Source organism: Salvia hispanica, chromosome 2 (genome assembly GCF_029641045.1).
Source record: "Salvia hispanica isolate PSC_SH4W2 chromosome 2, Shi_PSC_v1, whole genome shotgun sequence".
Classification (NCBI taxonomy): domain Eukaryota; kingdom Viridiplantae; phylum Streptophyta; class Magnoliopsida; order Lamiales; family Lamiaceae; genus Salvia; species Salvia hispanica.
The window spans coordinates 64,886,833-64,912,516 of NC_142693.1; the positions used below are offsets into that span (position 1 = coordinate 64,886,833).

Genomic DNA, 25,684 nt, shown 5'->3' on the forward strand with positions numbered 1-25,684 from the left:
TCCATCCACTTTTCTTAACATTTCTTAAAACCCGCGCCGCCCATAAATGGGACTCCTAATAGTGGACGGAGGGAGTATATATTTTTATTTTATCAATGATCAAACCACAAGCATATATTTTCTTCTAAACATTTTATTTATAACTCAAAGTGTTAGTTGAGTGATAGATAAGGAACACCTACTATAATCTTTTACTGACTTTATTTTAAGCATTATGCATATTGTTCGTTACAAACAATAGATTTTTGATGAATTAGATAAATGGAAATTGAGAATCGAAAAATAATTGCTGAGACAGCAAGAGTCTAAGAGCATCCATGGTCATTCCAAAATAATTGCTGAGACATCAAGAGTCTAAGAGCATCCATGGTCATTCCAGCTTTTCATCCTCGTCCCCATGTAGTTGAGTCGTATTCCTTTTTTGTTATCTCAATATAGTTGAGTCATATTTTATTAATTATTGTGAAACATTAAAGAGAAGGATGATTGAAAACCTTCTGCTCTCTTATTTACCAGAAAAATGACATACAAATATATGATGTGAACAATTAAGCCTATGGTTCATATATTTGGTCATAAATATTAACATGATTTAAACAATTAAGCCTATGGTTCATATGTTTGGTGATACGATAAGATTCAAAAACACATTGATCTTCTAAAGCTACGTGTTGCTCTTAGATGGACGGATATTGGATATTCCGAAACCCGGGTAGCCTTCCTCATACGTCACGATTCGCATACTGCATAAAAAGTTCATTTAAATGATATTAGAATAAGCACAGTTAAAATTGCACATACATAAACTATGAAAAAAATTGTTCACATACTGCATACCACATGGAACCGGCCAATTACTCGTCCCGCATCTCAGTCCAAGCACTCGAAGGCTCAACAGATTCTACGTACTCTCCTGGAACGTCATGATCAGCTGCTTCATATGCTTCATCGGCAAGTTGCTCGAGGGAAGACAGTCCAGCAATGCTGCTAAAAACACTAAAAAACGTGAACTCATCCATACCAACACTACACAAGTGCATCTTGGAGAAAAACCTCGCCTCTTCCCCTGTTTGCATACCCTGTTATGATCGTGTTCCAAGAAGACGAGTTCGGGTTTGGCAGTTAGCACCCTTGAAAGTAGAGATATAACGATTCCATCTATAAGCTCGCTGCACAGGATTAGGCATTCGACTAAAAACAGTGAACGCCTAATCAAGCGCCCCGTTTCTAGCATTCGCAGCAAGAACAGAGTTCCATGATACAATATCCTTCACCGTAAACCTTCATCGCACCAGAAATGCAGCCACAAACACGGAGTTCCAACAACGACAAAAATGCGATAACAAAAATTACGGTCCTACTTACTATTACAAGTTCCCGTATTAACTATTACACAAATTAATAGATAAACAAGATACAATTTCAAAATTTTCATCAAATATAACAAAAAAAGCATCAACTTATTCAATATACATAAAGCAGAGAGATTATTAAATATGGGAAAAAAGCAAGCATTGTTTTAACAGAAATTTAACTGAATAGTTCAACATTAAGGTTACATAATTCTCAACAAAATCCAACAAATCACTAACCTTGAATTCAGGAAACAACATGATAATACACTTGAAATGATGGGATAATGCCACATCTGACACATTATTTTTCTCCCATTTGCCTGAAATACAAGCATAAGCATTTTAGATAAAAAATAATGATTTGACGTGGTTCGTACAAATTAAAAAAGAGTAAGAAGGCTAACCTGCGATTTCTCATCTCAAATAAGAACGGTACCTACGAATTTCAAAGTGATATTCTGATAATTTTTCCTCGGCAGATGCATAAACTAAGGGATTGCAGTCTACTAATTCAATTGTAGGTGTTTCCTCTGAGTTACCACACAACCAATCGAGATGTTTCAATTTGTAGCAGTATCGCAGGCTTAGATGCTTAAGCCAAGGGAGCCTTCCATGTTGAGCTCTCAATTCCACCAAATCAGTGTCTTCAATTATAAGTGTCTCAAGCTTCAAAAAACATCTCAATTCTATATCCCACACTGGGCCTCGAAAAGCATAATGTTCTAAGCTAAGGGCAATAAGATTTGGTAGCATCGAACCAATGTAGTTCATTGAAGTGGTTGGTCCGGTCGGTCTTGTTCTTTGGTTCTTATGTCCTCGATGGTTTCGCATGTGAAACTGGAGTGTGTCCAACTGATCAGGAAGAGATTCCTGACCCAGCTGAGTCGTTGATACAACGACCGAGACCTGACTTCAAACAAATTTCCTCAACCCACTTCTACTGATTAGTATAGCGGAGGTAAGGGTCGAATCCCACGAGGATGGACACGTTTAGATAACTGTGGTGACTTTTCTGGGTGTTTGGTTAGCTACCACGCTTGGGTTGAGATTTACCTAGACAGGAAATAAGGTAGTACTCTACTGACTAGTAGGCGGGAAAATAACAGACATGTGGGAGTGTTCGTGAAAGTAGGGGACAAGGTGTATCAGAGACATGTGGAAAGTAGACAGTTACTAAAAGAGGAAAATTAGGTAACAAGGTGTATCTGATGGCTGGGGCTTTCTGACAGATCTGGGCAGTACATCTGAAAAGTAGGGAACAAAAGTAAAAAGTAACTTAAAAGTAAAAGTGGCTCAAACTAAAGTTGATTTTGACGTTTTCTTCTTCACCAAGCATTAACAGAATTCAGATAAACACAAACACCATGACTGAACTTCAGATTCACAAATTCAAACTTAAGATCCATCGATTAAAATGCTTAAACTTAAATTAAACGGTAAACTGCAACTTTTACTTCTACTGACTGACATGCAAGGTGGTAATCAGCAGAAAAGAAACTCATGCATGAAAACTTGACTAACTTAGCTACAACTTCAAATCAACAACTCCCGATGAGAAAACACTTAGAAATTGAAGGCAATAACTAAATCTAACTTCCCTAGGCAGAATGAAGCAAACTCAAACCAAAGTGACATGCGAAATAGAAACTTCATAATGTAAGAGCTGGAATTTAACAAAGTACTTCAAAAGGGCAACAACGATGAGTGTTTGCAGAATAACTAGCGATGAAAACAAGTAAACTTTAACTAAGAAAGCGATTAAGATTGTTTGTGCCACTCCGGGCGATGATACTACTATACTACTGCGATAACTGGCTGGAAAGGCGAACTGATGACTTCTCCGGCAGACTCTTGGACGTCAAGTGACCATGGCTGTGGCGAGGAACGAGAGGTAGGATAATGCTGAAGGATTGATTTTCTAGAGAGAATTCTACTAAGTGTGATTGTCAAACTCTTTTCCGAACTGCGAACTCCCTTCTCTCTCTCCAAGTGGCTTCTTTTATAGGGAGGCTTGCCCTTGCTTTTAGGGTAGACTTCTCCCGCACTTTGACCTTTTTGCCCTTGTAAAATAATCATCCCAGCTATCCTCCTTCTCCATCTCGAGCCTTTTCTCTGGCATGCATTCTGGTCAGTATCGCACCCTTCTAGTGCCCTTTTCACTTGCGTCACACGAATCATCACCTACTGACTTGGATCCTTCAATCCTGCACACTTTAGCAACTGTTTTGCAGGTAATACGTGTATTTCACGACATACTGACCAGTAACCAAGGCTTAGAATACGACTTATCATTCATATATTGCCAATGATACCCTAAACCACCCAGCCTCAATACATGAAGACTTGATGGGAACATTGAAAGAGGAACCATACTCTTCCAATTCATATCTGGGTACACTACATCGTATGCAAGAAATATCAAATTCTGGAGTTCATCTGAGATATTAGCTAAGCCACTTAATGAGTTGCTCTCATCATCTTCATCATAAGGCTTTCTAACACTAACAATGGATAGAAACCTTAAATTCGGGATTCTTTTAAGAATTTCTACAGTGCAACTCTTTGTACCCACGCCTAAAATATAAGAGACTTTTTCCAACATAGAATTGGAATCAGAATTCGGGGTTGGTAAGTCTCTCGCTGCGACTTCAAGAAATTGTAGGTTTTTCATGTCCCATATCTCCATTGGCATGTATGGCAGAACTCCACGCTTTATAATGTGCACATATGCTTTATAATGTGCACATATGAATAGATTATCAAGAATTGAAGGTGTAAAAGGTTGGATATGGATGCAGGGAGCTCTTTGTTGCAAATTAGAGCAAGATACTTTAGACAAACTAGTTTTAGAAATTCAGGTGGAATATGATAAAATCGGACACTAGAAGCATTTAGTACCCTAAGCAACTTGAAGTCTATGGTATGTATTGGCAATGGATAAGGGTGGAGAGGACCATAGCAAAGGAGAGAACGTAAAGTGGATGAACAATCACTTTTTATTGAATCATACACTTCGTTGATGGCAAATAAAGTGTTGGAATGGGTACACAACCGGCGTTGGTCTATCATAACTTCGTCGCAACTTTGTAAAACATGCAAGAACTTTATTTTACTAGCTTCTTTCTTACACAAGTGCTGCCAGCAAGAATGCACACGACATTTTGCATTTGAAAACCAAGATAACGGATCAAGATTATATAGAAGAAGATGATAATTATCAGCAAGCTCTCTCAGGATACCGAACACAAAGGATTCCACAGTGTTCAATCCATCCATAACCTCATCCAAATATTTTTTTCCAATTTGTTGGCAAAACCCCTCAGCACTTATATACGACATGAGATCGTGTGGATCAATATTTCTATATGGAGGAAAAGCTCCCAAATAGAGAAATAACATTTTTAGATATTGAGGTAAGTACTCATAGCTTGGGAAAAATACCTCTGAAATGTGATTGTATGCTTCCACGAAGACTGAACTATATTGTTTTTCGGCTACCTCAGTCCAATATTCTTGGATACTCTTGTTAAGCTCTTCCTTGTTTAGGAGCTCTTCAGCTATACACTTGTTGTCTTTTGTTAGCAGCTCTGCAACTGTAACTATCATAAGTGGAAGATCTTCACATTTTTGTGCAATCTTATCTCCCAATTCCTCAAGGTAAGGTGGGAAACCTTTTTCACCGAACACCTTCTCACCAAGTAACCTCTTACTTTCTACTTTATCCAACAAACTTACAGCACAATAATTTGGAGAATCTTCAATTCCCAGCCTGCTTGTAAGCAAAATTTGAACATTCTTTACTTGCAAAGTACTCATGAGTCGTGTGTCCCATTTCCATACATCATCCAACACAATGAGACATTTCTTATCCTTCAATCTATCTTCTAAGAGTCCAACTAATTTCTCGATATCATCATCGTCTCTTTGGATAAGCATTTGGTCGCGGTTGCTGCGATCCAGTTGAGCTAGAATGCATCTCAATGTCTCATTGGATTCACATTTTCTGCCCACTTTGACCCATGTTCGAAGATCGAAATGTGTCAGAATCGATGGATCGTCAAATACTTTCTTAACAAGAGTAGTCTTTCCAACCCCTGCCATCCCAGTTACTAATAAACAATTCTCTTTAGCATCTTCATCTTCACCTTCTCCTCCTAGAAGAAGAAAATCCCTCACTTTTTCAAATAGCTCGGACAATCCAACCATGTTTGAGTTGATGCCACGAAAATCAATTCTCGAGGAAAGAGGTTGGCCTTCTTCTTCAGGCATATTCAACAGCTCCATATTGTACTCGGCCTCCATCACCGTCATCCTCTCGATGAAGCGATCAACACTCTGGCGCAGACTCTGCATATCTACAGAGAAAGGCAAGCGATCTCTCTCACTTTCAAGCTGTTGAAGGATCTGATCAGCGTATTGGGATTCGAGTAAATCTTCGAATTCCCATACGACCTCTTTGATTCGGTCATCCAAAGCGTTCACCTTCGTCCTGATCTTGCTGTAGCCCGTGCTGTCCAATTTGCTCAGAACTTTCAGCAAACAAGACATAGCATCGTAGGCGGATCGTAAGATCTGTGGAGAGGGAGGAACCAGCAAGATGCGAGACGATTCTAGAAGACTCTGAATTGTGTTCTTGAGAGAAACGGCAGCTCCATAAGCAGCCATCACTGGGTAGAGTGAGAGTGGTGGTAGCGAAGGCGGAACAGAGGAGTTAAGTGGTGGGATATTGTGTTTGTGTAAAATTAGAATATTTAGATTAAGAGAATAATTGATGGTACAAATGTCACAAGCTCTTTATTAAACCTGTCTTCGTGCTTTGTCAATAAAGCTGTATGCTTCAATAAAGCTGTATGCTTTGTCAATATAATACATCCTTCTATAAAAAATACTCCCGCTATTCCTTAAAATTTGACACCATTTGACCCAGCACGAATTTTAAGAAATGTAATAAAAAGTGGGTTAAAAAAGTTAGTATGATGTGAGTCCTACTTTATATATTAGTTTTAAAATAAAAAAAATACTTTCTCCGTCCCGCTTTAGTAGTTCCGATTGAGTCGGACACATGTTTTAAGAAAAAAGTGTTTTAGTGTGTAGTAAATAAATATTGTAGTGGATGTTGGGACCCACTTTTAATTGAGTGTCCAATAAATAAATGTTGTAGTGGATGTTGGAACCCACTTTTAACACTTTTTATTAGTTGTAGTGGATGTTTGGATCCACTTTTAACACTTTGTATGCATTTTTTTATTAATTTATCTCAACCGGGACTCCTAAAGCGGGACGTCCAAAATTGATCTACCTAAAGCGAGACGAGGGAGTTATTAGAATGTGAGGTCTATTACCAAAAAATGGTATAAGTAAAATGTGACAAATTTTTAGGAACGAACGAAAAAGGAAATAAGTAATAAATTTTCAGGGATGGAGAAAGTAATTTTATTTATGGACGGCACGAATTTTAATGCGATATTGACAACCAAATTATTGAAAGCCGTATTCTAAATATGGTTTAAACGATCTATCTATATATGATACAAAAACCACTTTCCTTAATATAAAGTTTTTTTTGCAAAAATATTAGATATATAAATTACTATATCCGTCCATAATAGATGTCACACTTTCCTTTTTAGTTTGTTTCACAAAAGATGTGACATTTCCGAAAAAGTATCTTCTCACATTAATATAAATATACTTCTTCCGTTCATAGTAATAGAGTCATTTTGTCATTTTGGTACGTTCCATAGTAATAGAGTCATTTCCCCCTTTTAGTAAAAGTCAACACAATTTTCCACACCTACTTTACTCTCTCTTACGTTTTTCTCTGTTCATCTCTTTATTTTTTTCATTTTCTACTTTATTCTCTCTTTACTTAACTTACCTAACACAATTTTTCTTAATCTCCGTGCCGAAAAGAAAAGCCTCCATTACTAGAATAGAGGGAGTACTATTTTCTCTCTTCATTTAATATACAAAACAACATCTCCTAAAATCCCGTATCATTTCTGAAATGTGCTATCTATTATGTGTTGGAGGGAGTACATATTGTTTCAAGAAATGCATTTTTTAAGTTTTAATAAGATCAAATTGATGGTGCAAATGTGACAGGTCCTTTATTAAAGCCGTCTCCTTCTTTTGTTACTAAAGTTGTATACTTTTGTTGGGATGCAAGCTTGGCTTGTTACATCAAGAAAAGTAAAATATTACATTACTGAAATACATGATCAAAAGATGCTGCTATCCCAAGATATTTACAAATTCTTGTCAACAAAATCTAATTCTATCCAATAGATCATATTTCATTATATTCATCCTAAATAATTAATCTTGAACTCGATCTACAACTATTGTTGTTAAACTAGCTAACCAATTCGATCCGGCCTGAGCCCACTGGGCCAAAATGGACGTATCAAAGCTGGAGAACGATCTCGAATTTCAGTCTTCTTGGGGTTTAGCGTATAGGCTCTATGTTTTTCGACTCTCAGGCTGCTCGTGAGCTTATGCTCTAACAGCCCGACCCTAGCTAGCCCGTGTAACCGATATTCACTCAGGCCCTCCCTTGTCGAGAGGATCTAAACGTTTTTGACACCTCCATGCACAACACACATATGCAATAATCCAATATACACTATAAAACACATTTATAAAATCCAATAATGGGAAACATAAATCGAAGTGAGATATGTATGACATGAACCCTATTTACCTCTAATCTTGAAGCTCAATCCAACTATAACCAGCTTCTTTCCTCACCTCTCGCTCCTTCATCACCCTCCGCATCTTCGCCGCCCCGTCCCAATCCCCACGGTGAGCATACATATTAGACAAGCTCCGTACACAAACTCATTAGCCCCCTCGAGCTCCACCACCTTCCCAGCTGCAACCTCAGCCACCCGAACATCCCCACAGCTCACACAAGCACCAAGCAACGCCTTCCAAACCATCCCACAAGATCCGAACCCGAGCTCACCAATCATCCCCTCAGCACCCCTTACATCCCCTTCTTGCCCCATCACCTTTATCATCAAACAACAATGCTCCGGTGTCGGATCAACCCTATACTCAATCCTCATCGCGTCAAAGTAGCCCCTCACGACGTCTAAATGAGCCCCCACCATGCCAGCACGCGGATAGAACATTGAGGAATGTGATCTCATCCGGCTCCAAATCTTTAGCTGCTCGAAGAGCTCAAACACCTTCCTCGTGTCACCATTGTGTGCATAGCCTGTAAACAACGCGTTCCAAGTGACTAAATTCTTCTCCGGGAGGGACTCAAACAACCTCTCCGCCTCCTCCACCGCCCCACACTTGAAGTACATGTCGATAAGCGCACTCCCTACCACAACATGCTCATTAAAACCAAACTTCAACGCACAGCAATGCGTCAAACCACCTAACGTGAGAGAGGACAATCCAGCAATACTGCTAAGAACACTCGAAAACGTGAACTCATCCATACAAACACCACATGAGTGCATCTTGGAGAAAAACCTCGCTGCTTCTCTGCCTCTTCCCCTGTTTGCATACCCTGTTATGATCGCATTCCAGGAAGATGAGGTTGGGTTCGGCATCATTAAAAGCAGAGATATTGCATCTTCCACCACTCCATACTTCGCGACACCATCTATAAGCTCATTGTACGAGATGGTGTCGGGATTAGGCAGTCTAGTGAAAACAGAAATCGCCTCATCAAGCGCCCCATTTCGAGCATTTGCAGCAAGAATAGAGTTCCATGAAATAGTATCTTTCTCAGCAATTTTTCCAAAAACCTTCATCGCGTCGGAGACACAGCCGCATTTCCCGTACATATCAATCAAGCAATTAGCCACAAACACGCTGCATTCAGCACCATATTTCACAATCTTGGAATGCAAAGATTTCCCATCCTTCACTCTGGTCAGTTGGCCACAAGCACACAGAGCTGCGGTGAACGAATATGAATCGGCAACAAGATTTGATTTTTCCAGCTGAGAAACAATTTTATGCTAGATGAAACTGAATGAACATACCCCGAAATCAAAGAGTTCCAAGAAACTAGAGTTGGTTCAGGAATTTCGTCGAACACATAGTGGGCATGTGAACGAGCTCGAACTTGACGTAGAAATTTATCAGGGATGTGGAGACGAATACGTTGGAGATGAACCCAGATTTTAGAACCTGCGAATGAAGCTGTTGGCCGTGAGAGAAATGGCGTTTACTGGTACAGTCGCGGATAAGATGAACTAGATTGTAGGTATTCGACATTCGGATAACCGATCCCTTTTGAAGAATAGTAGCAGAATATCTGCTAATTTGGGAAGGTGATGAAGAAAAATACAACGGGTCTTTATTCGCATTTCTTTGCTCGAAATTCAGTTGGCTTTAAAAAGGCTAGTTTTATGTGTTCCCTCAGAGATGTCCTACATTTTTTAGTCGGCATGAGATTTTGAGATTTTAAGAATAGTTGTTAATGTGATTTATTGAAAAGAGAAAGAGTTAGTGTAAGCATTAAATGAAGAAGGAAAGATAGTTAGATTTTGCTCGAGAAATTTTTTTATCAAAAATAAAAATATGTCATTTTAATTTGGACAAAAAATGAAAAGTGTGTTAGTTTAGATGGGCGAAGGGAATACTATCATTTGAGCGCCATTGAAAGTAATTTGCTTCCTCCGTCCAATAAAAATAAGAACATTTGAAATGATATAAAAAGTGAATGTATAATTAGTAAAGTAAAGTGAAAACACGAAGTATTTAAAATTGTGTTAGTGAATACTGGAACCCATCGTTGTTATTATTGCTATTATTTAATGATGGGCCATAAACTAAACAAGGGGATGAGGCTGAGGTTGGGCTTATTAATATAACTGTACAAAGGGAAGAAGGATGCCCAATTCAAGCTACAGTTGAAAGCCCATCAATGAAAAGGCCCAAACAAGGGAAGACAATATCGGCCTGCAAGGAAATGTCAATTTAGCTCTAAGTGAGAAAAAACTTAATTTCTAGAATTAATTTTGTATGTAGTAATTGATCGTATAGAGATTGCATGCAAATGGTATCAAGGTAACAATAACAATGACTTAACCCTAGTTTCAAAGAATAATTGAGATTAAATACATTATACATAACCTAGGACCAACATAATAATACCTACAACTAGAATATTAGAGCTTTGGCAAGTAGATGAGAGAAATTATATAATCCATGAATCAGGGAATAATCCATGTAATGTTTTTCACACATATCTAATTGACAACAATTTTTTGTTACAAACATTATTCAACATTCTGGTTTCACAATCCTCAACAAAATCTCAAAAATCAATATTCTAAGATTCAAGAAACAACATGGTAAGGCATGTCGCATGTGACCCCTTCTGCTCTCTCATTTAATTTTCCTGAAAATGATAAATGAATATATGATGTGAGCATACACAAGCATTTTAATTAAGAAAGAATTCAAGTGATGTGGTAATGTGGTTTGTGCATGCATATAAATGAAGTAGGAAGGCTAACCTCTTAACCAGTTTCAGAGGTATAACTACAACTTCTCATCTCAAAAAGAAGAGTGACAACGAACTGTAAAGTGAGATTTCGGTGTTAATTGCTCAGCAGAAGCAATACCTAAATCCTTTAAATTAGGGATTCTTTTGAAAATTTCTATGGTGCAACTCTGTGCACTCACACCAACAAGACGTGAGAGTTTGTCCAAAGTAACATCTGAAGTAGGGGTTGGTAGGTTTCTTCCCCATACATAGATGCTTTCTAGTTCTAGCATGTCCCATATTTCCACTGGCATATATGACAGAGCTCCACGCTTTATAATGTACGTATATGGATAGATATACAAGAATTGAGGGTGAAAAAGGTTGGATATCAAAGTAGGGATTTCTTGGTCACAAGTTAGAGCAAGGTAATTTAGACAAACTAATTTGAAAATTTCAAGTGGAATATGGTAAAATCGGACCGTAAGAGCTTCTAGTACCCTGAGCAACTTGAAATCCATGGCATGTACCGGCACTGGATATTGGGGGTCGGAACCATAACAAAGGAGAGAACGAGCAGTGGGTGCGCAATCACTTTTTACTGAATCACACACTTGTTTAAAGGCAAATAAAGTGTTGTAATGGGTACCCAGTCGTTGGTCTTTGACAACATCATCAAAACTTTGTAAAATATGCAAAAACTTGATGTTAGTGGCTTCTTTCCTACACAAGTGCTGCCAGCACGAATGAACGCGCATCTCTTTCTTTGAGAACCAAGATTCTTGATCAAATCCGAGTAGAACAAGATGATACTTGTGAACAAGCTCAACCAAGTATTTGAAGATAAAATCTTTCAAATTCTGATTTCCAATCGGTTCAAGAAACCCCTCAGCACACAACCGTTCGGTGAGGTTGGTTAAATTAAAATCACTATATGGAGGTAATGCTCCGAGATAGAGAAAATACATTTTTAAATACTGAGGTAAGTAGTTATAGCTTGGGAAAAGTACCTCATATATTTGATTATATGCCTCCTTGAAGACATAGTTATGTTGTATATCAGCTATCTCAGTCCAACATTGTGGGGTCTTATCTTCTTTGGATAGGAGCTCTGGAACCGTGACTATCATAAGTGGAAGACCTTCACATTTTTTGGCAATCTTCTCTCCCAATTTCTAAAGGGGAGGAGGTAGAGGTGGCCACGGTTCGAAAACCGCCGGTTCCGGTCCGTCGATATCTTGAATCGTGCACTGCAGTCAAAACTGACGGAAATTAGGTAGAAATTCAAGGAAGTAAGAAATTATTGCCAAAATCTCTCCTATTAATTGAGGGAATTCGAAAATAATATCTTTTATACTCCCTCCGTCCCCAAAGAGTATGAACTATTTCCTTTTTCGTCCGTCCTTAATGAGTATGAACTTTCTAAATTTGAAAAATTCAAACAACTACTACCCCCACACGTCATTTTATTTACAACTTATATCATTATCATTAATACTTCTACCATTGTAATAATGTGGGACCCACTCTCCACCAACATTATTTCCATTACCTTTCTTTAGGGATCTCTTACTTTTTCCCTTATTTATTAAAATCCGTGCCGAACCCAAAGTTCATACTTTTTGGGGACGGAGGAGTATTACTTGGAGGACAACTTTTACCATGCCTAAACCTTTTTTGTAGCCTATAAATACACTATAACCTAATTCATAATCTTATCTCATAGCCTCCAATCCTCCTCCCACTCCACACCATCTTCCATCCCATATTCCACACATTATTGGGCCTGTAGATGGAGGCCAGGCCTTTTTCTTGCAAAGGTTGAAGGATCACTTCCCTCTTCCGGACCCCATCAACACGTACATCAATGGACCCGTGGAGAAGAGAAATTGGAAGATGAATTCCCCAATCCATCAAGCCATCGCAGCCCGATTCCCGAATAGAAGATTTGAAGAGGTTGATCCGGATGAGTACGAAGGATTTGAACATGCGGCGTTTCCTGAGGCTCCCGAGGCCCCCGAGCACTTGATGATAGGGCAGGCGAATGAAGATGAATATGAGGAATATGAGGTTCACGAGGAACACGATGAAGAGATGCCGCCATATGGTGATGAAGGAGCCGGGACAAGCGCTCAGAGGACAAGAAGCCGCCAAGAGAGAGAAGAAGAGGACTACAGCTCGATCAATGAGAGGATGGCACGTATGAAGCTTCGGCAGGAAGAACAGTGGGCCCGGAACGATGCACGGCTGACCCAGTATGAGGCGAGGTGGAACCAGTTTGAAGCTCAGAATGATGCGCGATGGAACCGGTATGAGGAGAACTGGAGTCAATTTACCGAGTTCAACACCGCACAATGGGCCAACATCAATGCTCGGTTCGATGAATTTCGCGGCCCTTGGCAGTATCCACCTCCGCCTCCACAATGAAGGTCCATGGGAGATCTACTCTCTTTCAAACTTATCCTAGCTTTGCTTGGAATAAGTTTGGGGGGGGGGGTGTCTAGTGGATTCCCTCTTCTATCTCTCTCTCATACTCTCTATTTGATGATACCACGTCTGTACCCCTATTCTTTTGATGCTATTTGATGATGATATGTGGGCATGTAATCTTAACTCATGATATTCTTGATTGTGGATTTTGAGGAGTGTTTCCTTGTTTCTTTGTTCCAATTGTTTTTGTGTTTTTGTTTCTTTTTAGGAATGTTTTTCTTGTTTTCTTAGTGTGTTTGATAATCTCCCTTGGGTAGAATGATAGTAGGGTGAGAGAAAGTGATGTTTTAACGAGTGTGAGGATTTGTTGGAGGAGTTGCCAATGATGACTTTGTGCAAAAATTTTCAAAATCTTGTTGATATGGCTAAGTAACATGTAATTTTCATTTCAAATTGCCTAAAGTGAATCGCATGGTGCCTTGTCTTTTGCTAAAATGACCTTGTGAGAATTAAGCCTATACTATCACTAAATGTGTGTTTTATCTCAAGCATGTCATATGTTTCTAGAACTTGCTCGCGATCGCCTTGAGTCTACATAGTGGCTATAGAGATAAGGGAGGATGTTAGGCCATTTTTATTAGCCAAATCCTAGTTTTACCCTTATGTTAATAATCCTTGTTAGCCCACTTTGAGCCTATAAACCTTTTCTTTGACAAACCGAGGGGTTGGAATTGTCATGTGGTACTTTTGAAAAATCAAAGAGAAATGTGGAAGTGGTGTTGGCAAATGAAAAACAAGTTGTTGAGTTAGAAAAGAAAAAGAAAAAAAATAGTGATGATACCATGCAAAGCATGGAGAAAAAGAAAAAAAAAGGGGGAAAAAGAAAAGAATAGAAAAAAATGAAAGCGAAAAATGGTGAGCAATTGACATTTGGTAAAAAAGGGGTGCTTTGAATGTTGAAAAAAAAGAGGTATTGAACAAAAGTGGAATGTTGGTAGATGGGAAGAGTCTAGGAAAAGCCTAGTACTAGCTAAGATTGGGGAAGAAAGTTGGTGAAGTTGAATATGTCATATCTTGGGGATTAAAGTCACTTTAGCCAAAAATTACCTCACCTATCCAAAGAGCCTACATTACAACCTATAGAAAAGACCTTTCGTACCTTAGATCTTTAATCACACCGTAGTAGAGGAGAGTGTAGATTTCGAGCAAGCAAATGGTAAACTATGCAAGATTTGATGATTTGAGAGTTATGTCATGAGCCTATACACCTTGAGAGTGAGTGAAATTTCTAAAATGCACATTGCATTTTCTCCTTGTGAGGGCGAATTGGCAAGGTTGAGTACATGATAGTAGCTTGAAGCAATACTTTATAATGTTATACTTGTCTACGAGGCCATTGATACTTGTTGATTACTTTATTTCTACTGAGGCAATGATGACACTCCAACATCCTTACATGAGTTTGTCTTCTTATTTTCTTCTTCTTGTTTAGGGACAAACAAGTGTTTAAATTTGGGGGAGTTGACAAACTCATAGTTTAGGCTTGTTTTATGGGTGATTAGAGAGTGCTTTTGATGGTTTAAGATATTAAATACAAGTTTTTCACCACATATACACTAATTAGGTGAGTTAATGGGTTTGTCGTAGTTTTGTGATGAAAACAGGTCAAAACGAGCCGAAGCTGAAATTCGAGGAGTTCTCCAGAAGAAAAACCCGACCGGGTGTTTTGCAAAAAAAGGGCTTCGAGAAGAGAACCCGGTCGGGTGTTTTGTCACCTACAAATCACCCAACAGGGTGTTTTGCATACGTGCTCAATTTATCCTGATTTTCACTCCGAGTATAAAAGGGTTCTCACTCATTTTTGAACCCTAACTTTCCCCACGGCAAATTGAGAGAAAAATCGAGAGATCCAAGAGGATTGAAGGCAAGGAGGCTTCCATCTTCAAGAGATTGAAGAAGAAAGATTCTCCCCAACATCAAGTCCACCTTACGGAGTTCTATTACCTTTTCTTACTATGTTTTCCTTTGATGTTTTTGTATTTTCCTTTGTCTTAGCTTCCACTATGAGTGGCTAAGTCTTTATTAGGGATATTGGTGAAGTTTTTATGGAATCCATGGGTTAAACCTTGATTTATGCTTATCTATCTCTTTTGTGGTGGTTTTGTTAGTTATTGTGCTTTTTCATTATCTAATTGATTAGCTACCAATTGGATATGTTTTGTTCTAATTATTGCCATTGAGAGATGCTTGATTAGATTGTTAAATAACCAACAACTCCATGCGTTGTATGTGCTCGAGAGAGGCATAGCTAGAGAGAGGGCTTGGGTCCGTAGGTTTTAGGAGTCGGTTTCGAAGTGTAGGGAGGAGACTCCGACATTAGAGGCCGATCAACGCGTTAGGTGCACCCGAGAGGGGGTCTAACCAATTAACCCGGCCTTCCTAGACACACATAAGACCATTTAGATGAGCATGATCCCTAGGTGAACACCCGTGATCCATACCAACGGATCCATATCCCTACCTTCTCAATTTGAGTGAATTCTACCCTTTATTTGCTTTATTTTCCTATTTTGCTATTTGTTTACTTGTTCTTTGATCTTAGTTAAGAAAAACCCAAAAAACCCCTTCTAGATAGTGGTCAAAGTTGCATCGTAGTACTCAAGCCGGCATTTAGTTTTCGAGGATCGATAATTTCAACTTGCCACGTGCTACTTACCCCATACACTTGTGGGTGACATATTTATTGCAAATTTAGCATGAGTCATGCACCCAATTAACATTTCCAATACCTCAAACCTCTCGAAGTGAGTCTCGGTCTTGTAATTTCTTCTTGGAATTTCTTGTATATGTTTGACGTGTAGGCACTTGCAAATTGGCCTTCCCATGTGTACTTCGAAGCGAGTCTCAGTCTCTAACTCTTCGACTAAAAATCAGGTTCCACCTCCTTCCTAATTTTATTATTGACAGCAACTTCATATTGTTCCACAAACGTCTTCAAAGTGCTTTGACAGTTCACATAACTATCAAAAAAATGCATGCATTGACTCGCTTCGTTGAGTCGACAGCATACCAGCCCACAAATAGTGATTAACGTAAACAGGGCACCAATTCTCTCGTACCACATAGAGATCGTTAAGCCACCTGCTAGTTTGCAGACCATGTTGCACTAGGAATTCAACGCACCTTTCTTCAAATTGTGCAATGCTAAGGCTGTTATACACAATGGAATAAAATTCCTTTGAGCATTTTTTATAATCAGCAACATTTTTAAATTTCTGGGGTACTTTTTGGCAAATATGACATAAGCACAAACGGTGGATGGTATTGGGCAAGACTTCTCTCACGGCAAGTTTGATACTCTCACATTGATCTATCAATATCCCCGTAGGATGAACCCCTCCCATTGCCTCGACCCAATTACTAAAAAACCACTTAAAGGAATCCGCATGCTCTTGTGTCAACAACGCTCATCCTAGTAGAATGGATTGGTATTGGTGGTTAACACCAACACATTTGATATTGGCTTATCAAGTAAGTGGTATCGAAGCTAACAACATCGTGGAAATCTTGATAAGCAGCTATGCTACGAGGGTGGATCTACATCACATTACGGAGCCTCAAATCTTCATCAGTATCCATCAAATAAAAAGAGCTTGGATCTTTCTTTTGGCAATTTACTAAAAAGCTTATGGATGGAATTTACATCTCCTTCTCCAAGCCTCAACCTTCTCCTCTCATTAATATAGTTCCTACACTCTTGGAGTTGCTCCTAAACTCCCAGGACCACCGGATTGAACTTCTACCAACTTAACATTTTTGCAAACTCGTATTCCTGCGATGTCATTTGCTTCCATGACCTGCCATTAAAGCTGGACATATCTGGATCTAAATCATGATTGTGGTCCATGTGAACAGTAGTCACCTTCAATTTACTAGAATTATCTTTGTTGGAATTGATGTGTTCCCGACAACCTATTTTTTTAGTATGTTTCTTGCAATCCAACTTCCTAGCCAGATCACGTGATATCACAATGTACTTACCAGAATTACTTCTACACATCACGCAAATTCCTAGTTTTTTGGCAAATAAATTATACGCCTCATAGAGTCTCGACATTGCTATGGTGAACAGACACTTGTCTAGGAGATATGCGAAGGAGACCTCCAAGCGTACTAGGAGTCGTCTGTCCAGCTTGGAACGACTTTTTTTCCTGTGATCGCATTTTATTTAGGAGGGAAAATCTCAAAGCTGTGTTATCATCGACTCTATTCGTTGTTCCGTGATTCCCACCTTCAGAACAAGGTGGATTTCAACCTTGGGAAGTTGTTACGATCTTATATCATAGGATATCTTAATTACTTAGTTATTGTTTGATTCACCATATCTTTTCCATATATGTCTAGAATTTGTTTCTTGTTTGATAAGTTAGGGTATTAGTATTCTAGTATTATAAATAGGAGAGCTTGTTATCATTTTAATCATTCAATGAATATATTATTTTGGCCAAATGCTTTCCATAATGCTTTGAATCCATAATTCCCCATGCTACCTGCTGCCCAACGGAATTTCTCGGCGTACAGCCGGAACGTATATCTGATCTGTAGTCGTTGCCCGATGGGTCGGAACCCACGCACAGCCACCCAGATCCTTATCCCCGCCGACCCTCACGGCCGCCGGATTCTCTTATCTTGTTATTTTTTGTTTTGTCGGTTCGTTAGGGATTTAGGTCCTTAACACATGCCTACTCTTAATAAAACGCAACACATCCTTGTTTCTTCTAATTATAAAATTTAAGAGGTCCAAGATATTTTAGTAACTTGTGGTTGTGCTAAGTACCAATTTTTAAACAAGACTCACTGCCGCCATTAGTGAAATTTTCTTCGTCCTCTGAACAACGTCAAAAAGGCTTGTGTACCTACCAAATAGAGCCCATTGCTGCCATCAGTGCAATTCTCTTCGCCCTCTGAACAACAGTAGCTCCTCTATTCTCCCTCGTCAGACCAAGCCACACCTTTAACTCTTCACACACTAAAAATGGCCATGTACCACCATCTATAGAATCCAGAGACGAGGTGATGGTTTGACTTGGTCTGAAGAGATGACTATCCACAATCAAGAGTGCTATCAAGCGGGTCGCGAGATAATAAAGGTGCACTTGTAGTCCAGAGGGCGAAGTGAATTGCTCTGATGTTGTTCGTGAGTTTTATATGGAACAATGGAAGGCGCACAAAAGACTTGTGTTTAATGCAAAACCGTTTGATGTTCAGAGGGCAGCCTTTGAAGTGAATTAAATACGTACAACGTTCTTTAATCTTTGTTCCCACACATGATCATCATGTCCCACAATAAGAGTCATATTTCACGTTTATCATAAATGTTAATTAGGTTACACATTGCACGAACTTATTATATTCCACTCATATTTTATTATAAAACTAATATATATAAGTTGGACTCATATTCTACTAACTTATTCATCCCACGTTTCTTTATATTTCTTAAAATCCGTGCCTCTAAATATGACTTTTATTGTGGAACTTTGAAAGTATTCATTACCAGAGAAGTGAGACGTTGGGACACTGGAGGCCGCATGCAACTATTTATGTGAGGCTCTTGGATAGCTTGTTGGTGCTTCCCACTTGAGTACTCTTTTTTCTCGAGGAACTTTTTCTCCCTTTGTGTTTGTCTCTAGGATATTTTAACGAGGCACAAGCTAAACTCATATAGGTTTGTGGGTATCATCAAGATAGTAGTGTGAATGCGTGATAGCTTTGTAGGGACTATTGTCCTATGTACTTGCTCTTATTTTACTTAATGTAAAATATAAAAGACATACACTCCCTCCGTCCAAAAAAAATTGGGCGCATTTACCATTTTTAGCCGTTAACAGAAAATAGAGCACATTCATTTATGGAAAGTTTTCAACAAAATAATAACTCTACACATCATTTTATTTACCACTTATGCCATTAGAATTAAAACTTCTCTCTTACACTAACACTACTTCCCTCTTAGTTTTTCTCCTTCTCTTTTACTTTTTTCCCTTCTCTCTTACTTTACCAATTCTACATCTCTTACTTTTTCTCTTCTCTCTTATTTTACCAATTCTACATTAAACCCGTTAGAATTAAAACTTTTCTCTTACACTAACACTACTTATCTCTTTCTTTTTTACTTTTTACCCTTTTCTCATACTTTACCAATTCTACATTAAAACGAAAAATTTCAGAATATGGGTCTTAATTTGCTGACCTTTCGAAATTTAGGATTAAATTCGCCTATCTTTCGAAATATGGGATCAAGGCATGAAACTTTTTCAAAATAAGGGTATTTAGATATTTCTCTTTTTTCTTTCTTTATTTTCTTATTATTTTCCTCCTATAGAATACTTGAAAGACCAAATTACCCCATATGAAATTTAAAATTCAACGTATCATCACAAACCTTCCCACCTTTTTCTTTTTGGCAATTTGAAAGTAGCGAGAAATTGATCTCCGGATTGCTGCTCATTTTTGTTGAGGTGCCGTCATCTGAATTCTCCCTGCCCAGATGCAAACACCTCGAGACCACTTGTTGTAAACATCATTGTATTTGTTTAAAAACCTTACTGTTTAACCAACTATATAGTCTTTCTGTTTGATTCGGTGAAGCTAAACATATTTGACATAATCAGTTAATTCATACAATTATAATAATTCATAGCTCTCATAATTGGTTGGTTTAAGTTCAAGTAAAGTAATATGTAATGGTAGGGAAATACGTTTGGCTTAAAATGCTTAACTCCAAATTAACTACGAACATGTATTGAATTCATCGCTTGATATATACACAATCAAACATTAATCAAATGAGCATCAAATCGTTTGAAAACGAAATACATGCTTTGCCCATTTCCATTTTCTTCAACATATATATTACTGACATATCCTTCAAAGAAAACTAGTCGCACCACAAATAAAACACAGACATCAAGCTGCATCAAATATAATCAAAAGCTAAAATGAGCAGCAATTCGGGTAGCAATTCCTCACCACTTTCAAATTGCCAAAAAAAATTAGGTGGGAATATAGTGCAGGTGTTGTAGCTGTGAATTGAGATTTGTAGAGAAAGAAGGTAGGGAAACTGTGTGATGATACGTTTGAATTGGCAGAATACCTAATTTTAAATCTCATGTGGGTAATTTGGTCATTGATATATTTTATGAGAGGAAAATAATAAGAAAAACAAGAGAAAAAGAGAGAAAAATCTAAATCCCCTTATTCTGAAAAATACGCATGCCCCGATCCCATATTTCGAAAGGTCGACGAATTTAATCCTAAATTTCAAAAGGTCAGCGAATTGAGACTCATATTCTGAAATTTCTCGTTTTAATGTAGAATTGGAAAAGTAAGAGAGAAGAGTAAAAAGTAAAAGAGAAGTAGTGTTAGTGTAAGAGAGAAGTTTTAATTCTAATGACATAAGTGGTAAAGTAAGAGCGAAGTATTGTTAGTGTAAGAGAGAATTTTAATTCTAACAGAGAAAAGTAAAAGAGATTCAGAAAAAGTAAGAGAGAAGTAGTGTTAGTGTAAGAGAGAAGTTTTAATTCTAACGGGTTTTAATGTAGAATTGGTAAAGTAAGAGAGAAGGGAAAAAATAAGAGTTGCCAATTCTTACTTTATTATTTAAAAAGACTAGGTTTGTCAACATTCTCAATGATGGTAGAAGTTACATAACGGTATCCAGTGCATGGAATCTCGCTCAATTTTCCTAGCCGCTTCTCATAGAAATCCACACGCTCCATCCTATATAATTAAGATTAGACTCTTAACTTGATCCCATAATAAATCATAGTATAAGAATATCAATATTGAAACAATTAATCATTTCAAATGGAGTAATTATTACCAGTAAGTTAGGCATTGATATGGTGCGAACTCATCATAAATTTGTGCAACAACCTCTTGTTGAGCTTTCCTGCCTTTTATATTTTTCTTGCCATGGACCTGAAATTGGAACCAAGAACAAAGCATGTCACCAAGAATAAAACAAACAAAGGGAGAATAAAGATGCATAGCTAGCTAGGTTGAAATAAAATTAAATAGTAAGATAAATGATCACCTGTTCCAAGTGTTTGATAGTCTCAGTATCTATAGGAATGTATTGATAAATACCAAGACACATCATAATGTTAGCAACCACAAAAGAACCGAATCCTTTAATTGTCATGAGGCGAGCGTGAATTTGAGGTGGATCACTAATAGGGGGAGAAAGATAATCCAAATTGAGGGTTCCATTTTGAATATCTTGTGCTAATTCATGAATGGTTGAAGCCCTCATTCCTAGGTTGCAGTGTCGTTTAATAGTCTCAAAATCCAATGAAGCTATTTCATTTGGACTTGGAAAATTTCCATTACAATCACAATGCTTTCTCCTCTTTCTACTTCCACAACATAGTACTTTGTGTTGAAGACCACACAAAGCTTCAGCCATCTCCAGCGACCTAGGCCATCTAACACAAAATTAAATATAAATTAATTTGGAAAAAATCAAAAGATATGTAAGTGAATTAAAATGAAAGATGCAGTTACGAAGAATAGCAGAGGAGAATGGTTTTGATAATGTCTTCAAATAGGGTAGGGGAACGAAAAATGCGACCAAACCCGATTTCCTTTGCCCGTGGATTGACATCATGGAAATCATGCACAACTCTATCATCTTCCCTTGAGATCCGAAGCATGCGTTCAACCTGACTCTACAAAACAAATATATAGATGTATATGAAAATGTCAATAAATAGACTTAATCAATTAATGAATAAATCCTACTTGTATGAAGAGTTGGTCGTGATGCGAAAGCGCATAATGAGAATCAAGTTGAACCGTGACGTAAATGAAGTTAAGGAATGAAGGTTGATGTATGGAAGCAGTGAGAGAAGTGTGATTGGTTAATCGGAGAGGGCGTGTGAGGGTTTTGGTTGAAGGATCCCAATTGTTGGGAGCCATCATAAACCATCCATGGTTGCACACGGCTTTCTCCAGTTTATAATCTTCCCCAACTCGTATTACAAATTTCACATCCCTCCCCATCACCTTCACCTTCACCTCCACCTTCACCTTCACGAGCAAATGCAGTGATTGAATTCAAGAAAATGTAAACTAGCTAGAAATAAAATATCCACACCTCCAATTAATCAGATCCCTCAATCATATCTTCTTCCAATCTTGTCTAGGAATATATATATAACTTTACATATTACTGATTCTTAATTTATTCATAAGTATAACTAAATAAAATCGAGTGAATATCCTAGTTATGAAATAGGAGTATATATAAAACAATCATTTTGATGAGGCGGGTGATTTTATTCCTTAAAATTCATATTTTAATATGAATATCCTTTCATTTGACAATAATAATGTGTATGAGATTGAGTATAGTTCTCCAAAAATATACCGTATCATAGTCTATAATATGAACATATAATTTTAGGGGAAAGATCGATTTTTTTTTTTGGTAAAAAGTGGGATAAATTTGAATTTTAATTAGAAAATAAACCATAAAAAAGGAACTTACCTAATTAAAAAGATTACATATTACTAACCCTTCATCATAACTGAACCTTCTCTCCATTCTTACTCTCACGCCGCTTGAATCCGATAAAGTAAGCTCTCAAATCTCAATTCTTCTTCCCCTTTCGCTGAATAATTACTGTGGAAATTTGTTGTTGAAGATGGAGTTGGAACTTATTATAGAAACAAATTTATTTAATATTTTACTATCCCATATTGCTCCTTCGTTTTAGGATCGTAACAACACATAAAAGATGGGGAAATTCCATGTGTCTTCGGATTCTGATTATGAACCCACAGAGCAAGAGAAGGCGCAACTTAGGAAAGAGAAGGCGCGACGTGAATTAGAGAAGCGCAGCGTATGCAAGAAAAAAGAGAGAAGGCGCAGCAGCGTATGAAAGAAGAAAAAGAGAAGGCGGCGCAGCGCATGAAAGAAGCAAAAGAGAAGGAAGAGAGGAAAGAAGCAAAAGAGAAAGGTTTGGGGTAAGAGAATGAAGAAAACAATGGCAAGAAAGTATCCATTGTTGAGCAACTATCTTCGCCTCTATTTTCCAGAAGAGGCGCGTGTAGAGAAGTATTTGCGTATGATTCCCAAACAAGATTGCATGAGCTTTGAGAATTCTTGGGATAAAATATATCGATCTGAATTTCTTATCGCCCATAAATTGGAAAACCTCGCATACAGGTTTCGTTGTTTGGTAATCGAACACCTTAAATCCTAGTTCTTTGTTTACCGTTTGGAAACAAATCTTTATTTAATTCTAAACTTACATTGTACTCCTATCACGGTTTTATATGCTTACTATCTTCAATGGCGGATCCAGGATTTAAAAGTCGTGCAGTCGGACGAGATAATTAATATAATAATATTATATATATATATATATATATATATTATAAAAATACATGACGAATCAAATTATCTTTGTTTTACTAGTTCATATTTTTAATTTTTACGATTATTCATATTCTGAAGCCGACCAAAATTTTATCATTGAAATTAATTGCAAATATATCTTCCGGTTAGCATCAGAAAGAACAAATAAAACTCATGACAACACATACAAACTCAAGATATTTTTTATCCAATAATTTAAAATGGATGGTAAATAAAACCAATATAAAAAACACGCTCCTATATTCATAAACATTAGGTCTAATAAACAAAATAAAAGGTAAAATTTAATAAAATATGAGTAAAAGAATATCAATAACGCACCGATTCTTTTTGTGCAAAGCCAATGCCGCCTCAAAAATCTTAATCTTAGTCTCCAACTATAACTTTCTATTTAAGCAAAATAATAATAGGGTAAAATGCGAAAGTATAGCCTATCAAAATACTAATATGGCTACGGAAAATGGGAGGCGCACGACCGGTGTTTAAGCTATTATCAATTTTACCACCCAATAAAGTTAAGGCAAATATTGAATTATAGGATCAAATATTTTTCAAAAAGTGGACACTTTTCAAGTCTTTAGAGAACATTAAATCATGTAAGACCTCTGGAGGACGAAGAAGCCTAGGAATCTCAATCTTCCCATTCATACAACATTTTGAAAATTTGGATTTCTTTGCTTTAGATGGTTTGCCCAGTCGTTCTTTATACCAAAAATATGCACCACAAAATGAACATAGAAATGAAACATCCACCGATATCCCAAAATTCTACAAAACATTAAACAAAAGTGAGCCAATAAAAATAAAACAATTTACACATGCAATAAAATTTATTACATGGCATTATGTCCACCCAAACAACTACTATAATTTTAAAAGCATTATAATTAAACAATTTTAACAATGTACAGGGTATAGCCGTTACATTTTTTAATGGCGGCCTGAATTAAATAATTTTTATATGTGTAAACTAATATATTACGTGGCCTGAAAATATGAATTAACTATTTTGGATTTAAAATTGAAAAATGAATCATTTAAACTCTCTATATATTAGACCCTTTTTTACAAAAATGGTTATATGATACTTATACTAGTAATGTAATAAAAGATGACAACTTGGTTATTTCGAGAAATTTAATAGCATTAGTATTAGTATGTGCTTAATTTTATAAACAGTTTGAAAATTGACAAGCCAATAGATTTTTCGAGAATGATAAGAACACATGTAATAATCTCGATAATGAAGTGACATAGAAAGTCAATATTTAACTATATTGATTATTGAGAGATGATATCTATGATGTCTCAGAGTATTGTGAATTTGTGACTCATTACAAAAAAAAGTTGATTTGCATTAATCTGTGTGTGATTCTTCACGAGTTCAAATTTATAAAACTGGTTAATTAAGATATAAAAGCGTATAGTATTAACTAACATAATTATAAATGTATCGGTATTTTATTTTGTTTTACTGTCTTATTTTTAATCCAAATCAACGTATCATATTTCAAGTGTTTTTTGTTACTTAAAATTATACTGATATTGAAATTTCAATATTTGTTACACTAATTTCAGTTGTGATACGTAATCTCGGACAAATTAAGTTTTTGTATATTTTTAAAGGATGCCATCTCCATTAATTACCATTACTGTGTGTTCTTTAGATTTGATTTAATTATGTGATTTACACAATTTTTTGGATATTGCAAAATAGCAAAATGAGACTACTTTTCATGGACGGATGGAGTACTATTATTGGTATAAGAGTTCAGTTGGGCTGGTGTCCCACCCCACCAAATATGTGGGTCGGATTTTATTTTATTAAGCCTGTTTCAAGACTGGGTTGGGCCCAATAAATCATTTCGTATGAAATACTCCCTCTATCCCACTAGAAATGAAACGTTTTCCTTTTTGAGTTGTCCCATTAAAAACGTTTCTTAAAATAGAAATAACTTTATCTCTATTTTTCTCTCTCTTACTTTACCCTCTCTT

At 37.1% G+C, this 25,684-nt stretch overlaps 2 protein-coding genes and 1 pseudogene across 4 annotated transcripts; 1 reads left to right on the forward strand and 2 right to left on the reverse strand.

Moving 5' to 3' along the window:
• Nucleotides 1-541: 541 nt before the first annotated feature.
• Nucleotides 542-6,159, reverse strand: LOC125218463 (putative late blight resistance protein homolog R1C-3). Of its 3 annotated transcripts, none has more exons than XM_048120143.2 (4): nucleotides 4,797-6,159; nucleotides 1,593-1,675; nucleotides 831-1,079; nucleotides 542-743 (listed from the first exon to the last, which is right to left on the reverse strand). In XM_048120143.2, the coding sequence occupies exons 1-3, from the start codon at nucleotides 6,018-6,020 to the stop codon at nucleotides 902-904; spliced, it is 1,485 nt and encodes a 494-aa protein (XP_047976100.1). In that variant the 5' UTR covers nucleotides 6,021-6,159; the 3' UTR covers nucleotides 542-743; nucleotides 831-901. The 3 variants fall into 3 exon arrangements, with proteins under 3 accessions (XP_047976100.1, XP_047976092.1, XP_088919612.1); XM_048120135.2 differs by having other exon boundaries at nucleotides 838-1,079; nucleotides 4,797-6,157; XM_089063486.1 differs by lacking the exons at nucleotides 542-743; nucleotides 831-1,079 and having other exon boundaries at nucleotides 1,515-1,675; nucleotides 1,760-6,159.
• Nucleotides 6,160-7,959: 1,800 nt separating this feature from the next.
• LOC125202223 (putative pentatricopeptide repeat-containing protein At5g47460 pseudogene) lies at nucleotides 7,960-9,907 on the reverse strand (annotated as a pseudogene).
• A 1,254-nt stretch (nucleotides 9,908-11,161) lies between these two features.
• Nucleotides 11,162-13,239, forward strand: LOC148932951 (uncharacterized). The gene is made up of 2 exons (XM_089065297.1): nucleotides 11,162-11,195; nucleotides 12,539-13,239. Exons 1-2 carry the CDS (start codon nucleotides 11,162-11,164, stop codon nucleotides 13,237-13,239), a joined length of 735 nt encoding a protein of 244 aa, XP_088921423.1.
• Nucleotides 13,240-25,684: the final 12,445 nt, after the last annotated feature.

Coding starts and splice junctions, on each gene's coding strand:
- LOC125218463 (XM_089063486.1), bottom strand. CDS start 6,020: ATGGCTGCTTATGGAGCTGCCGTTTCTCTCAAGAACACAATTCAGAGT.
- LOC148932951 (XM_089065297.1), top strand. CDS start 11,162: ATGGATAGATATACAAGAATTGAGGGTGAAAAAG. Junction 11,196..12,538: donor AAGAATTGAGGGTGAAAAAG/GTTGGATATCAA, acceptor CTTATCTCATAG/CCTCCAATCCTCCTCCCACT.